General features: G+C 37.9%; 2 protein-coding genes across 4 annotated transcripts; both read right to left on the reverse strand.

Moving 5' to 3' along the window:
- Nucleotides 1-2,556: 2,556 nt before the first annotated feature.
- On the reverse strand, nucleotides 2,557-13,047 carry LOC112562918 (Bloom syndrome protein homolog). 2 transcript variants are annotated; one of them, XM_025236540.1, is made up of 20 exons: nucleotides 12,817-13,047; nucleotides 12,292-12,440; nucleotides 11,493-11,890; nucleotides 11,139-11,219; nucleotides 10,714-10,920; nucleotides 10,109-10,227; nucleotides 9,621-9,734; nucleotides 9,213-9,311; nucleotides 8,650-8,798; nucleotides 8,188-8,325; nucleotides 7,780-7,909; nucleotides 7,319-7,514; nucleotides 6,747-6,934; nucleotides 6,174-6,294; nucleotides 5,713-5,930; nucleotides 5,424-5,553; nucleotides 4,846-5,037; nucleotides 4,289-4,413; nucleotides 3,568-3,632; nucleotides 2,557-3,037 (listed from the first exon to the last, which is right to left on the reverse strand). In XM_025236540.1, the coding sequence occupies exons 1-20, from the start codon at nucleotides 13,009-13,011 to the stop codon at nucleotides 2,845-2,847; spliced, it is 3,207 nt and encodes a 1,068-aa protein (XP_025092325.1). In that variant the 5' UTR covers nucleotides 13,012-13,047; the 3' UTR covers nucleotides 2,557-2,844. The 2 variants fall into 2 exon arrangements, with proteins under 2 accessions (XP_025092325.1, XP_025092316.1); XM_025236531.1 differs by having other exon boundaries at nucleotides 11,139-11,890.
- Nucleotides 13,048-13,074: 27 nt separating this feature from the next.
- Nucleotides 13,075-17,477, reverse strand: LOC112562951. 2 transcript variants are annotated; one of them, XM_025236585.1, is made up of 6 exons: nucleotides 17,314-17,477; nucleotides 15,551-15,644; nucleotides 15,063-15,229; nucleotides 14,510-14,619; nucleotides 13,976-14,010; nucleotides 13,075-13,420 (listed from the first exon to the last, which is right to left on the reverse strand). In XM_025236585.1, exons 1-6 carry the CDS (start codon nucleotides 17,331-17,333, stop codon nucleotides 13,109-13,111), a joined length of 738 nt encoding a protein of 245 aa, XP_025092370.1. In that variant the 5' UTR covers nucleotides 17,334-17,477; the 3' UTR covers nucleotides 13,075-13,108. The 2 variants fall into 2 exon arrangements, with proteins under 2 accessions (XP_025092370.1, XP_025092378.1); XM_025236593.1 differs by lacking the exon at nucleotides 17,314-17,477 and adding an exon at nucleotides 16,608-16,749.
- Between the last annotated feature and the right edge of the window lie 47 nt (nucleotides 17,478-17,524).

Here is a 17,524-nt window from a genome sequence, read left to right on the forward strand (position 1 = left end):
TGCCAATTCTACAGAAGTTTTCAGGTACTGCGGGCAGGGAGGTTGGAGCAGTAGTTTAGAATAGTGCCAAACTGTTTTTATGCTCTCCATGACCTGTGTGTACAGAGTAACTTAACAAACATGTGAACGGCAAGATGCAAGTAGTCGACTTCAGATGTATATCGCGCACGCAAGTACAATCGCAGACTGGGAGGGGAGGAGCATCCATGGGACCAGCGTCAGTGCGAACAGGTCCTCGCACGGATAAGAATAACATAAGGCTTAGCAACGAAGACAAACTTGCGAAAACCCTTTGCAGGATGCACTCAACCCTTTTCCTCTGCCCCCACCCTACGCTGAAAAAAAAACCCGTAAATGACAACGCTGAAGGCAAGAAGTGTACTACAGCCATCCGTTCAAATATGGCCGGATTGGTTGTTGTATATAAAACAGGTGTAATAGCCTTGATAGAAAGGTTGGGCTGGGATGTCGTCATTCGTCGTGTCGCAGGGCGAAAGATGATAAAAGGACCGACTCTCTCCTGCTGCTCGACTTACAGTTTAATGTTTGCAGATTTAGCCTCCACTTTGTCAGATGTCCTGCGGTTTTGTGATCCATTTGCTGTAAAGTTTATTTTTTCGGAGAGAAAAGGAAGATTTTATAATGCTGTTGAAAAGCTTGGCTGCTAGACATATGCTATCTGCAGATTTGTAAAAATACAAAAAAATGGACAGCACAGGCGTCAACGCCCCTTTTTATCCCCAAAATTTGAATTGGGTTTGCAGACACGCACCTTAATCATTCATTAAACAATAAAAATGCAGGGCAAAAAAAAAAAAAAAAAAGTTTTTATCAGCGTTCCCAAGTATGCACCTGACACCTTTGCAGTCCTTACTCGCATTCTTCCTCTCAGGCCACGACAGCGGTATTCATAACGCGCCACATGGCAGAAGGATGCGACACGACTCGCCAGGAGGAAAGTGACACTAGGAGGAGAGCGACTTGCGTTGATAAGGCTAGCTATGCTCTGTGGTCTTTTAACAGAAATAATAGTGCCAGCATAGGGTGTTTCTAGATGCACAAACGTAATCTGTGTGTTTTCCCCCATCATTGGTTGAGGATGCTGAGTTGTTTTCACATGTTCATCAAGTTTTGGAATCTGTGATGCGGTCATGGTTACTGTATTGGTAATGACTTCGTAGAAGAGAACACAAATTGTGAATCTGCCACCTTTAAAGACCCGGTTTCAAAAAGAAATCTCAACAGGTGGGGGGAAGGGAGTGGTAGAAGCGTAGTAGTATAATAATAATGTGCGCTGTATGTTCAGTGACGAAATAGTCCCACACTATGTGCGATCCGGGGGACCAAGTGTCCTGAGGGTGGTCTACAGGAGGCTGATGTCACAACCCTTACCAACGAACTATAATTTATAGAAAATATACCCTTTACACACCTTATTGCCCGCGAGCGCTGCAGGCGTCGTATGGACTAATCGGACAGGTGTTCTGTCACATTTCGTTTTGGCAGGCGGCGAACTTCAAACCTGCTAACGTAGCATTTACTCTTATTTGGGAAATTAATTACAGTTAGCATGTAAACTACACATTTCGTCTGCAAACATCGTCTGTACACGCAGCGCACGAGCAAAAGTCGGTCACTCAAGAAACTCAATGTTGTTTTATGCACGGCCTAAGAGCGTTAACAAATGTTGAGATATTTTGTGCTTGTGCGCACTTCCACTCAGTGGCTGCACTCGGACTCTCCCCCATCATTACTTCGCCTACCCAATCCCACACCTTGGTCTCTTTCGCCACACATGCACCGAACACCGTTACCTTTCCGTCCGCACCTACCAGTCGCCGCGTAAGGTATGTTTTCTGTCCAACCTACAAATGCCTCATCAGATCAATTCGCGGACAGAATCGTGAAGGATGAGGCAACTGCCTTCTCGCACCCACGCCGTGTCGGTGCGTTGACTGGACAAACTTCGCCCGCGCTGGGGGCAAACAGTATGTCGTCAGCTGGAGGAGATAATCGAGCGGGAGTGCTAGTAAGGGCGGAGAAGATGCTTACAAGGTGTTCGCGCAAAGTACCTTCACGAGAGGACAAGGCGACACCCACAATCACTAAGAATCACAAGCAGAAATACAGCAAACAGAACATGAAATTTCGCGTTTATCTGCTGAAGACAACGATCAAGATATCGAGTCGAAATAAGAACATTAAGTTCTAATTTATTTTGTGAGCAAGGAAGAATGGAATCATAATATTTGATAAAAAGCATATACAGGTAACAGGTAAAGTCTTGTTATGTCGCCACCATCCCCCCACACTGGGCGAGAAACGAGGAGAGCGATATGAGGGTGTATGATCCATGACCAGGCGTAACTTTGCGGGGGGAGCTGTTCTGCTTCAAAGTGCGGCAGGGTTAGCAAATTAACTTGTGGCAAGATTGGAGTAGAGACTACATATACCAGTTTATATTTCTATACATTAATAAAATGATATAAATAATAAAAATTATGCTAAAGTGTAACAAAACTTAAAACAATAATACATATTTACAATGCATGTAAAACCATTTCTCATTAATCTTTTAATAAATTTTCCTTACCAAACCTACCTATTTACATCCAGAATAAACATGACCCATTACATAAAATTTTTCAATCTGCCTATATTCACAACAGCATTTAGAAGCATACTCATATTGTAAACATCCCAGAGACATAGATACAGACAGGCTGTAAAAGACTATGGTAGTTTTTTACTGCATCTACCTCCAGTTTCTGTTTTGATATTTAAACCAGTTTATACACCACTCGTTTGTCTTCTTTCCTCCTCCTCTACTCCTCACACCCACACCTATCCCATATAAGAACCAACTGAGGCAAGATAGGGTCTGGAACGAGGGTCAGGCATCATTCCCAAGGTTGATTTGGTTACTCCGCCTCCTCGAGATGGTCCTGATTTGGCTGATCCTCTGCTCTCTGAACTCGATGTGAAACTTCCTCTGAAAGAAGAATGACCTCGCTGACCTCTTCCTCTTGTGCCAACACTAAGAACAGATGCAGTAATGAAAAACACATGTAGAAGACAGATCATTTTGAACCACTTTTGTATAATACTGGTTTTCCATATATCTCTACAAGAAATTACCCACAATAAACTATCGTTAAAGGATGAATTCTGAGATGAAAGAGGGTTCAATATTAACGGAACAGTAATAAAAGTAATTGCTTGATCTAAGAATTGCTTCCTTTAACTGGTTAATTTAATTTTAATTATAAAGGTACAAGTGAGATATGATTCATACAAGTAAACGTACTATGTACTTGTAAGTTAAGTTTATTTCTGGTTGGTCCTTTGAGGAGCATAGGGCCGCAATGTACTTGTAAACAGTTTTTGATGCATTTAAATCAACAGGTAATGTTTACCAATTTATTATTGACTACAATGTCCACAAAATATATCAACTTCAAAGTGAACAATAAATCAAAACAGAAAATAAGCATCATTAAAATCAAGCTGTCAGAACTTATCCAGTATATAAGATATATCAGATAAGGGTATAAAAAGAAATAATACCTGCTTCCACCCTTTCTTTTCACTCCACCGTGTGAGTTCTTTTTCCTGGGTTTAGGCCGCCCACGCTGAGACAATGATTTGAAAGCATTTACAAGATACATTGCTTAAAAGAGAATTACTATCCCAATTATTCCTGTTTCTTCTGAGAGAAAATTGCATTTATTCTGGAGTTATTTGCTACAGATTAAGTGTTTCTAATTGACAACTTTTACCTAAAAATTTATGTAGGTGACAAGAAAAAAATGTCATTATTTAAAGGCATTATTATGATCAGAAGGCTATATAAAAATCTAATGATGGCATCTTTAGAGATCCACAATAATACTAAGTGTTAACATGTTGACAAAAAAAACCCAAAACAAAAACTGAAACCTATTTCTTTAAAACATTTGTCAATGTGAAAGAAAAATTATTTTGATTGCACATCTAAGAAATAAGCATTTATCCTTGGAGTATTTCAAGGGCTCCAGCTTTCTCAAATAAAATGCTCAGGTGACTGAAGAACTGCGTTTTAAATTGAGCTAGGTGCTGGACATGAGCAAGAAGAAGCCAGTTGTGTTATTTAAATTTTTTTGAAAAAAAACAAACAAACAAAAAACTCATTCAGGATCTTTCCTACAAAATCAACGTATCTTTCTGGATGCTTCATTTTACTGATTTATTTCGCTAGCTGTAAAAGCTTGTTGGAATAGAAAATAATATTGATTTAGCTGCTGCATACCTTTCCTCTTCCATATCCTCTTCTTGGAGTGACACTTGTGCTTGGGGCAGAAAAATAAGGGGATGCCCAGTCCTCTGTCTTGTGAAGTTCTGCATCGTTGTCTTTCAGATCTTCATTGGGCAAGGCTGTTGTTTATGAACAAGAAGCCTGATTTAGTAAAGTCTAATGGGAAAATACTAGTAGAAACATATATATTATATACACATTTAAAAAGAAATTGCTGTGCACATTATACACTTCACTTCAACTAGGTGTTTCTGGACACTGGTTCAAATACATCTAACTGCTAATTAAGTTTAAAAAAAACCTAAGTCTTGGACTCCTTCACTCCTAACAAGCAATCTGTTTTAATACATGTCAAAGTATGCAAATACGATGTTATCTCAAATTTGACCATGACACCTCAAAACCGCTATTTTCTCGAGGCGCAGTGTACCTCTTAAACATGTTTTAAACATCTTTATATGAGAGAGACCGAGGAAGGAAGGGAGGAAAGCAAAGCAGGTGATGGGAAGGAAAGAGTGTATTTAAAAGTGTTGTGTGCAAGAACCCCTTACTTGAAACCATAATGCAGAACTTGGTAGTAATGTCCAAAAACCTATGGGCACCATATTTGTTGATCTTGGTCTCTGGCATTCCATCAATCTCCTTCTTCATCTCCTCCACAGTCAGAGGGGTCTTCTCAGCAAGTTGCCACAGCATAGCGTTGGGGAAAATCAAGGCATAATTCTTGCTTCCATGCTCAGAGGCTGTTTTTTGAAGAAACATTCTATTTACAGTTGAATAATCAGACATTTCACCAACATAACCATTGACAGTAACAACATGAAAATATAAGTCTCAGAAGAAGAAATGAAGCCAAAGATAAAAGTTCTCAAGATCTAACTGAAGGGATCATATAACTTGAAACTCACAAGCTTAACTGTGGCTCCTATGTTATGTATATATATTTAAGGCGCCTTCTCAATCACCAGAGACAGAATTCCAAACACTGGAGATTATCACGAGCATACATTTGTGCTAATATGATGCAAAGACTCCAAACCATCACATATACCAATCTCCAAACTTCTCTGTCAATGAGTAAAAGATCAGTACATGATACTAAATAGCACACCGAAGGAGCAAGACTAACCAATGGTCTTTGCCAGAATCACGAGCTCCTTGTAGCAGTTGTCTATCAGTTGCTGCCGACTGGTCTGGGGCTCCTGGCCAATGCGACACATCTTGTTTTGCTTGCGGCCACCCTGCACAGCCATCTGAACCTGGAAATTAAGTTTGATAAAAAATTACCATAACCATGTAAGAGGCACTGTTTCTGTACAGTACTCTATCTAGAAGACTGCAGCAGATATGATCCGGTGTTATCAACATAAAGACAGGTGGCAATGAGCACAAAGTAGCTTGCTAGTGTGGACTACTACCTTGATTTTATCGTGCATTAGGTCAGCTGCCTTTGAACCAAGCATAATATAACAGGCTGTTGTGTCTGCAGCAGTAGTTCTCAATTCCTCTGCTAGGATCTCTTCAATCACAAGACGGTGCAGCAAACGCTCTGCGTCACCTCGACTGTAGGCTGTGCCACGGCCATGAAGTGCCAGCTTATTGTGACCCAGATCCATAATGCGCGTGTTTTGTGAACCTGTCAGCATAACGACAAAGGGACTGAATGCTCACAACAAGCAGGTGTAATATTTCACATACAGTTCTGTTGAATGCTAATAGATTTTGTGGCTATTACAAGAGTAGGGAAGTTAATAACTAGCGTTAGGCTACTGCCACATTTCTAAACAAACACAGGAAAAGAGTATCTGCACTAGTGATTTAGAAACTTAGTTCTTTTCTCTGTCAAGTAAAAATTAAAAAAAAAAAAAAGCGCTTTTACCTTTAAATATCTCCACAAAATGTAGAAGAGTGTAATCACTTCTTCGACCAGAGGTCAACTCTCGAACACACTTGACAATCTCTTTGGCATCTTCAGTAACATCTCGAACAATGAAAAGATCCTGGAAATATGTGTCAAAATTTTGGGGAGTAAATCTGTTTTTGTTAAAATCCTAATCCTAGCCCCCAGCCAAATCCCTAATCCTAAACAAAAACATAAACCCTACTTAAGCGATGGCACACACATCATGAAGCTTAGACTGTAGTACAGTCAAAAAAAAAAAAAAAAAAACAACAAAAAAAAACTATCAATGGTGTTAACCATCCTGTATGACAGCTTAATAATATGCATGTAGCTGGTGCTATGATCAAACAAGCAGGTTACATGAATTAGTCTATTAACCTCCAGAACTGACAGACATGCAAAATGTCTTTTTGGATTATTCGAGCCATGGTGTTTAATGTGTGCAGTCTGTCTAAAGGAAGTCTAAGGTTACTCCTGTGTAACGTGAGCACAAGAACACTGAGTATCACATCAATAAATGTGAAACATGCAGAGAACGAGCTTCTGTACCTTTGACTTGCAGTTATCACAGAGGGCACCAGGAACCACATTACAGTGTTCACGGTCGAAATGGTGTTCTCCAAAATAATGAAGAACTTGAGATCTTCGACAGTCTGCCACATTCTCACAGTAGTGGACCATGCGAAACAAGTTGTTGATGTGCACTCTTTTCGATTCATATGTGGCACACTGATCTCCTGAACATAGTTTTTGCGGTATTAATTCTCTTGTATTCAAATTAGCGTACACAGAATTATATCTTTTAGAACTTCTAAAATTTTGTCAAATGTCCCTTTCTTGCATTTAAGAAGCCTTTATGAACTTTACGGCATAACCAATCACCAAAGAGTACATGGCAAAAGCCTGTAGAAAGCAGTCTAATAAAGCAAAGTACTCTTAATGCAAGATGGTGCAAACAAACTTTTTCCACATTTAAACCTTGCAGAATATGAGAAACAAAGAACAGCTTCTTTAAGATGCACGTAATAGACTGTAGGTATTTATAATTCACTCCAGAGAACTTAAAAAAAACTGTTTTGTGAGATTTTCAAAATTCAATAACAGTGTCTGTAAATGATTACTTTCAATCATGCTACGCAGGCGTCTGACATCACTGTATGTGTACAGGAGTATACAGTGGGCCAGCATGCCATCTCTTCCAGCACGCCCTGCTTCCTGGTAATATCCTTCCACAGATTTGGGCAGAGAGTAATGAATCACAAAACGCACATCAGCCTTGTCAATGCCCATGCCAAAAGCAATGGTGGCACAGATAACCTGATACAGCAAATAAATGTACATTATGTAAATCAGGGTGTAGAGTAATGGATCAAATTTTTAAAATCATTTTTTGACCAAACATAAAGCACATGTATATTAAGCTATTAAAAATACAAAGAGGGGAACACAAGGTTGAGAAAGAGAAGTAAAGAAATGGACAAAAAGAGCATCCAACAGGGCATGTTATTATAATATCATACATGCTAGATACATGATGGATGACATTCCTCACTGTACAACATCAAAGGTAACCAGAACTGACCTGACACTTGTCACCATTTAGCCAACGGTCTTGAACACGATTTCTTTCAGAGTCAGACAGTCCTGCATGATAGGACTCTGCCTCAATACCTGACTTTTTCAACTGTTCTGCTACTGTATCACATTCTTTCCTGTGACAATGCAGTTAGAACTCTTTGAAATCTTGGAGCTTTTTCAACAATAATTGACCAGATGATCTACGTCTATAGTGCAGACACAACTGACAGGTCATGACCTAAAATGAATATGATTAAAAGAAACCCTCTACCCACACTTGTGCTTCTACAAAACTCCACCATTGCAAAACTTCAAAGTTCTTCTCACTTCTACTGGCAGTCATGTTTGTATCAAATGTTCTAAAGCATGATTATGGAATTTATACCTTTATAGGTATATAGGCATTTCATACCTTGAAAGACAGTAGATGATGCCACAGTCATGTTTAAAGTTGGATTTTATCATTTCAGTGACATCTGCAGTTGCATTGGAAGGTTTCTTGGGTTTCACCGAATACTTCAGGTTGGGACGATTGAAACTCTGCATAAACCTGAAACCAATTTAACAATGATGTTGAAATCACTTTACGAACTATATCTGGATTGTTTCTATATCACCACTCTTGCACATTTAAACATATATTGCACACATTTATAGTACACATTCAAGAACATTTGTGAGCATTCCTACCTACACAAGTATGCATGGACCTGCACAAACATGAATATTGTGATTATACTATCATCTGCCTTCACGTGCTAACAGTGTGATATAAAAGATGATTCTGCTGCATCTAGCTGAAAACAACACAAAAGCAATTATCTATCCTGTAACTTCTCAATATCTTTCCACTATGACCCCATATGTGACTGACCACTTAGGTTCTTTCATGGCTAGCTGGTGAATGATATCACGTCTCACTCTTGGTGTGGCTGTTGCTGTCAGTGCCATGACAGGAACACCAGGAAATTTGGTTCGAAGGACATTTAGTTTCTTGTAGTCAGGGCGAAAGTCATGACCCCACTGTAAATAGTTAGAAAAAAGGAGGGTTAGGATATCCAGATCATGACCCAAATTAGTTAGAAATATTTCCAGTAAATACCTTTAATTTTCCAAACCAATAAATGGGGCAACATTTTAATGATTAAAAGGACATGTTACCAGTTCAAAGACATCTACATGAAGAATCCATCTACAATAATGTTTTTTAACATCCACTAAAAGATCAATGTGCTGCAAAAGTTAAGAAGCTGCCAAAAAGTCATGTTAGGAAACACAAGGTGTTAAGGATCTTGGAGAATGTGTGCAAACTGACAAAAATAGGAGGTGCTTTGCAACTGAGATTTTATTTTTCTCATAATAACTGACAATTTACTTTTAGTGTATTTATCTATTAGCATAAGAAATCAAAAATTAAAATAATCAATTTAATCTTACCTGACTAACACAGTGAGCCTCATCTATAACAAATCGATTCAGCATCTGACGTCTGAACAACGATTCCAGGCTGCTGAGAAGCTTGTCACTAGCTGAAAGCTAGAAGAAAAAAAATAAATAAAAGATTGAAAAAAAAGACTGATGCATAACTTTATAGACAAAAAAATCTGCAAAAGTTCATCTCATTTTTTGATTTAACAAATAAACCACTTTCTTTAAGAGATTACTTGTTCAACTTGATGAAACATCAGATAAAGAACAATTACAGAAACAATATCCATGCTAGAGAGGGTTTACAATACAGCATAATTAAAAAAAAGCAAGAAGCATCAAGGTCACCATCCTTTATGTAAGGAGGTTTAGTTCAATAAACAGCTTCTGCTCACAGCACGAGGTTAGAACACATACTTTTTCTGGTGTTACATAAAGTAGCTTAACACCAGGATCTCTTTGGTACAGTTGAGAGTACACTGTGTTTGCTTGACCTGTGTCCATCTCCCCTGACAAGTGGGCAGCAGGAATCTGGATATAAAATAGTAAAAATTTGTGGTCATTAATGTATTATGATGTGTTCAAAAGAGAAACAACTCCATTACTAGCAGACAACAATAAAATTGCAAATCCCTTTTAACTTAAAAAAGCTTAAAAATCCTTACTAATCATGTATTTTTTAATAAGTCAAAAAAGAGTTTTCAAAATAAAATAAAAAAAAAACACTTGCAAACCTTGTTCTCTAAATTTCTGTTTTATTTTTGAAAGCAAAATTGTAAATTTATGTCTATAGATTTGTGTCCATCTGATGCTACCCCAAATCTTATCTGGAAATTTTTTAATTAAATTTTATGAAAAAAAAATCTTAAATTATCAAGCAGTTTCTGTTTTATCAATGTACTTACATCAAAGGCAATAAGACGCTGAACCTGATCTTGTATCAGTGCTCGTAGAGGTGACACAATGACTGAAACTCCTCGAGCGACCAGTCCTGGAAGCTGGTAACACAAACTCTTCCCTCCACCTTCACAAAAACGTTCATAAACACCAGTGGCAACATATCTCAACACAGCACAAACCCTACACCCATTCAGGATGTGAAATGGTTGAAGCCAGTCCTAATACAAGATCCTAGGGTGTAAAGAATAAGTTCTTTTTCGGTTTAAAAAAAAAAAATCTGGCTGAAGGGAATGAGTCTGTACTCTGAAGCTAAATGGACATATTGAATAAGTGGCAACAAAAAACTTTTCCATGCTAGTATATTTAAAAAAAAAAATGGACAAACAAGTAAATGTATTTTAAAATCAGTGTTCAGTTAAGAAGTTTAATACTTGTCTCACATGGATTAAGTTTACCCCTTGTTCTCATAATAGATTTTCAAATATCTTATTTTTCCCTATAACAAAAACTGTTTTCACAATCAGTAAAGAGCAGAAAGTAAAAATTCCTCATATGCTAAACTTCTGAAGTTTATTAAAGTGCATATAAATCTTAAAAAAAGAAGACAGACCTGTGGGCATAAGAATGAAACAGTCATGACCCAGCAGAGCTGCATTGATGGCTTGTAGCTGGTTGTGGCGAAACTCTCGTAATCCAAAAACAGTGTGAAACACTTTTCGTAGCTCCTTGCTGTGAGGAAAGTTCTCTCCATCAAACTCACCTGTTGCTCCATCATCCTTGTCTGATGATCCAAACATCGGGATGTATGGATCTGCTTCTGCAGATGTGAGGCATAATTTTTTTGGGGGGTTCATTTGTGAATTTACCAAGGTCATGAGTGAAAAAGGTTTGTGTCAGATTTTATTTTTTCAGAATACTTACTATTTATACAAGTGTCATAACAAGGTTCCTACTTTTCACAACAGTAGCCAGTTTACATAAAACTAAAACCATATTTTTTTCTGTGTACAAAAAACGCAAACTTCAGTTGTTTACCTGTATTGGTGGTGTCCAATGAAGTTGATTTCAAAGTATCAGCATCACTTTCACCAGCCTGTTTATCCCACTCTTTTATATCTGCCATGTCAAAATCATCGCCATTTTCTTCAAAACCATCTACAATACTTTCAAATGATGTACAGTTAGAATCTGTGCTCCAATCAGCACGTCTCTCATTCTGTTTTGCATTGGACTTATGAGAAGCTACTGATATATCATAGTCAAACCTGAAACTATCAACACAAACATCTCTCAAGGCATTATTGCTATCATCGTTGATGACAATAGGTGAGCTGTCAGAATTCTGTCTAACGCTCACAGTGCAATTTTTTGTCTGTTGAAACTGAGAACCTGAAAATGAAGTGATTGAGCCTGAAAACGACTCTCTGTCCTTGGAAACATTTGTTGGGACAGGATCGCCAGCAGAAATGAGAGCTATGGGACGAGTGTCTTGTAAGTAGCTTGTGTGTGACTGGGTGAACTTGTCAGCGTCTTCAAAGAAGCTGTCTCCACAGGGGACTGGTGAGGCAGTCACAGGCTGGAGTCTGGTGACAGGAATTTTTTTCACAACAGACTTAGAGACTGAAGGAGATGTGTGGGTCATGACCTTACTGGCATTAACATTCTCAGCATCTTTCACTGGTAAGATGTTTGAGTGGCAGTTTTGTAGAAAGGAATGTGCACCGTTGTCGGGTGATCCACAGGTAGCTGATAATGTGATCAAGCTTTGCCTGTCCTTGATTTGTTTTCTGAGGGAGAAAAAAAAATCTTCAAATAAATTATTTACAAAAAAACAACTATGTACCACATAAAAATACGATGCAAGGTAGCAAGTAGTTTGCATATCATTCATACTGACTTCATGATAAAACAGAACAACTTACAAGTATATTAGCTATCTTGTATGTCATACTTCAAAACAGAGATAAGAACCACTTTCAAACAGAAATCAAAGAACAAAAGTAGTAAATAAATAAAAGCTTATTCACAAAAAGACCCTTAATGATTTGTACACAGTGTTACACAGGGAAGTGGATAGGTGAGAATCACCCTCACAAAAGCTAGCCTTGATAAAAGTGTGCTCTAACACCTTACTTCCCATGAAAGGTTATGGGACTATTTTATTAATCTAACCCTATAAAAACTCGACCTGATAGCTAGCAGGGCTTGCAGACGAGTGTAGTCACTGACACCAAGATTCATTAATGCAGCAGTGCTGGCCGTGCAGATAATCTCACACACCTCATCAGTAGCCTGCAGTAACAGTTGTTGCAGGTCACTATGGTGCTCCTTGGTCATCTGTAGACACAACAACCTAACCTTACCTTTATCTGTATTTATCATCTGCATACACAAAGATCTAACCTTATCCTTGGTCATCTGTACATGATGATATAACTTTATTCCTGGCAAAAGAAACATAAGGGATTATGTCACTATGAGCAAGCCTACTGTACAAAAGGAAAGCTAATCATTTGAGAAGAATGAGATACCAAGGGGTAAATTACTACAGGATAACAGAAATACAGGCATGTTTTGCTTAATGATGAAGATAAGTTTTGAAAAATTTGTCATTAGGTGAATTCGTTGTTGGGCAAAATAAGAAAGTGTACATGCATGTGGTCTGTTGTTGACTGAAACATTATGCAGTGCATAAAAAGGGTTTTAAATTCACCTGAAAAACATCTGTTGTCAGCAATGGATGCTTTGTAACATCCACTCTACTACTCTCACTTCGTTGAACAAATCTTGAACAAGGTAGCTTGGTTATATCAGGAGGTGATGGTGAAAGAGCCTGGCTCTGATGAAACATAGTCCCAACAGGACCTGAAGCTTGTGGTACAACACTACCAGCTGCTTGCCGAGACATGAGGGAACATGAACTGGCTTTCAATGAAGTATTTTCCCTTTGTAAAGTCTTTTGATCAGCAGAGTCTGCTTTGAATTCATTTCTAGCCACAGGCTTTTCAGATGGTGTTGTCACTATTTTCTGTGGAAGTACTGATCTTGGAAGGAACTTTTGTGGCTGGGGTCATTTTAGGTGTTGAGGAACAAAATCCTTTTTGATGCTGAGGTAAAGCAGTCTTAGAATTCCCACTTCCACATTCAGGCAATGCTGAACTGGTCTTTGCATTAATCAAGAAATTACTCCTTTGCTGGGAAAGTGGAAAATTAGCTCTCCCTGAAGAAATATCAGTATCATTTTCATCATCACTGCTGAGTACCAGACTTCGATGTTTGCGCACTGGAGCAATGCCTTCATCACTATCAGATGAACTCTGAACAAAAAAAAACAAAAAAATCTTTGTTTTAATGTTATGGAATTTCTTTCAACCCAGAACTCATACTGTAAATAATCTGCTGTCAGCTAGGCTGGCATAAATAAAGGTGGCTCCACAGGTTAATGGTAAATGCATTCAACCATGGAACAAAAAGTGACTGGTTTGAGACCCACACCTACCTTTGGAAAATTCCTCCTATCTCCCCACAATAGGTACCTGATATAATAATAATGATGATGATGAAGATAGCCAAGCAGATACTATCGGTATAACAGAACAAATGCATCTTCAGCTGATGCTTAAATACTGACAATGATGATGCATCTCTTCGCTGAAAGGGAATGAAACTCAAATAGAACATTATAGAAGATGTATTAGGAAAGGTACATGTAGCTGAAGGACGGGGTTGGACTCTACCTTCCAGATGAGCTGTCCAAGACATAGTGAACCCTGTACTTTCGCTATTTTTCAGGACTCTACAGTTCACCGATCAACTCTTCAGTTTGCATGCAAATCCCTACAGTGTACAATGCTTTAAAAACCACACAGTACCTCTTTTTCTCTCTTCCTCTGGCTCCTTGGTGTAACTGAAACAAAAATTATACTCATAAAGCACACTTATTAATTAATACTGTAACAAAAATTATACTCATAAAACACTCTATTAATACTGTAACATTCTTCCATTGCTTGATAACCACACAAAAATTATACCCATAAAACATCTTATTAATACTGTAAAAGTTTCCCCTTGCTTGACAATTACACAAAAAAATGAGTTCTGTACAAGGAAGCCTGACAGAAAAATAGTTATCTATGACTTTAGTTTTCACAGACATCTCAGAATAATGAAAATTGCAAGTCTTCTTTGCATCCAAGTTTTTTTTTTCTTTCTCTATCAAGACTGATGACATCTATTTACAAGCAGATCTTCCAATTTAACCTGTGGAAGCTCCAGACCACTTTGATGATTATCAGCATGGAGCATGACGTAGATGACTGCACTCTATTGCCTGTGTGGTTTGGAAAAGGCAGTCAAACAGAAACATAAAAATGAAAAATATAGCTCTAAATATTCAGCTTTACCTGGCGCCAAAACTGGCATGTCAAAATCATCATCATCATCTACAACAAAGGTAAGTGAAGAAATATTTTCTTTAAAGGATGTATCACTGGTTTCTTTTGTCCCTTTGACCCTGGAAACAAAAGGTTTTTGTTTTGTTATTAAATAATACAATAACCTGTGCCTACACATGACTGATATCTAATTTTCAGACTGTTCTCAACTGTAAAAGATTAATCACATTTGGATTCATGAAAGGAGAAAAAAATTATGGTGCTTCTTAAGGGGTAAAAAAATTTACATGTAAGAACATGATATGTGATGCATTTTCATATACCTTTTTCAAAACTTAATTGGTGTGCAACTAAGATCGGGGCTAAGACATAAATATTATCAGCAGTTAATATCAAGAGAACTGAGCAAGACATCTTCAAATAAAGCTAGCTGCTGGATCAAAGCAGAAAGATGACACCGAGTCTGAGCGTTATTTGTTCATGTTATTAAAAAAAAAAAAAATGTCTAGGTTTCAATGATAAGCATAAATAATGCTAATGACCTCAGACACATATGCCTCACCCGTTAGCAGATGCTGCATCTGTGTTGAATGATGTTCCATATTTAGATCCAGGCACCTTCATTCTTGGCCCCTGTGGTGGAACAGTTGCTACTGGTTTGTTTGTTGTTGCTGTTGTTGTTGTAAGTGTAAATGATGACATAGATGATTGGATTTTCCTGGACTGAACCTACAATGGTCATGAGAAACAATAAAGAAGATGACTTATATCTACATCTTGTTCATAATTTTTGACTATCATTTCCCTGCCTTTAATGAGGTCTCTGAAACTGTTTGAAATAAAGTATCATTATCATTATTACAGTCAATCAGTATGTGAGGAATTGTTGGGCACTGATATTATGACTATGATGAAGAACTTCTGTCTTTTTCTGCTTTAGCTGTACTTATTCTGGCATTTTGATTTACTAGTATTGTCAGCGTTGTCAGTGTTTACAAAGAAGGAATTAAAAAAAAAACAGCACACACACACACATCCACACACACTTACAATGGATGAATTTGCTGCAGGTGATGCTCCACATGATGGTAAAGCATTTTCTGGCCTTGGTGTCTGGATATCTGTCACTTTTTTGAAGGTAAACCTGAAAAGTATATTTTTAAACCAGCTTTAAAAGTTAGTCATTTTCTGCTCAAATAGGGAAAATTTATCTAATATTGTCTGACAATTAATTATATTGTCCTGTGATGAGAATGATAAACTGTCTCAAATTTGGGCACACCAAGGAGAGATCTGAAGATCATTATGGGAGACCTAAGTGCCAAAGTGGGAGATAATAACACTAATAGGGAACTCATCATGGAAAGACATGGCATCGGACCATGTCATAGGTGGGACTGTGTTCCCACACAAAAATATACACAAGACAGCTTGGACTTCCCCTGATGGCAAGACGGAAAACCAGATTGATCATATAACAGTTGCTCAGAAGTGAAGGAGTCTCCAAGATGTCCAAGTGAGAAGAGGTGTAAATGTTGTTTCAGACCACCAGCTTCTAGTGGCAGTCTTCAAGATTAAGCTGGTCTTTCATTGATCCAGCAGGCAGACCACACCACAAATTCAATACTCAATACTTCAAGAACAAGCAAACAAGGGAAATTTATAACTGTGAAGTCAAGAATAAGTACGAGGCCCTTTCAGGACTGACAGAAGAATCAGTGAAAGAACACTGGTCAACACTCAAGAGCATTTGGAAGACAACCTGTACAGATGTTGTAGGAAAGAGGGAAAGAAAACACAAAAACAATGTGAAGGCAGTCCTACTGTATGGTTCTGAAACCTGGAGAGTGACAAACACCATCAACAACAAGCTTCAGACCTTTATCAACCGATGCCTATGCCATATTCTGGGAATAAGATGGCCTGAAAAGATCTCCAGCAGCAGCCTGTGGAAAAGAACCAACCAGAATGTCATTAGTCAAGACATCAAAAAGCGCAAATAGGGCTGGATAGGATACACCCTGTGCAAAAACCAGCTGACACAAGCAGGCACTTGACTGGAACCCTAAGAGAAACAAGGGGACATGATCTCTAAACACTTAAGCACTTTGTAAGTTTTTGAGGTCCACCATCATGTCTACAATTAAGCCAGCTCCCAATCTACAGTTAATAATGCGGTTTTATGAACTGTAGACTTGTACAAGTGTAACGGGATGAAACTTCCTAGCAGGACTAAACTTCTCAGTATAGTCTGCGCATGCGCATGAAGCGAAAGTTCACTTCGTTATCACTGCATAGCCATTTTTTTCTTTTCTTCGCCGAGTTAATAAGTAAAATAGTAAAAGTAAAAATGTTATAGTAAATCGGCGAAGAAAAAAAAAAGAAAAAAATGGCTACGCAACGATAACGAAGTGAACTTTCGCTTCGTGCGCATGCGCAGACTATACTGAGAAGTTTAGTCCTGCTAGGAAGTTTCATCCCGTTACACAAGCACAGTCATTGTAGCTGTACGTTCAAGTATTTAGGTTAATGAGAGGTAGTCAATGTGTAATGTTACAAACAAGAAACCAGTCCTTCGTAAGAAAGTGTGTGCAAATAGTCTGTAACAGGAAAATCATGTTAGTTCATACTTTGATTATAATAATGGTGATATTTACTTCTCAAAATGTGGTCATCGTGTAAATTTTATTACTGATAATGAGTTAAAATTGGACCTATCTCTATACTAACAAAAATTACAAGAGCTGTAATCCGTCTATGTAAAAATGACATTATACTAATAAATTAATTAATAAGAAATTTGTATTATTCACCCTTTATATTTGGCTGACATGTCTAATCGCACATTCCATTAAGGGCGATTTATGTGGTTGTGTATCGTTTTGTTTTTACCGCCATTAACTTGCACGCGGGTACATGTAAAAGAGAAATACAATATTTCAGCGAAATTAATGACTAATTGATCGATTTAAAATATAAAACATTATAATGTCAATTTAAATATCATAGGGAACGATACCAAAT

The sequence above is a fragment of the Pomacea canaliculata genome, linkage group LG1, assembly GCF_003073045.1.
Source record: "Pomacea canaliculata isolate SZHN2017 linkage group LG1, ASM307304v1, whole genome shotgun sequence".
NCBI classification, from domain to species: Eukaryota; Metazoa; Mollusca; class Gastropoda; order Architaenioglossa; family Ampullariidae; genus Pomacea; species Pomacea canaliculata.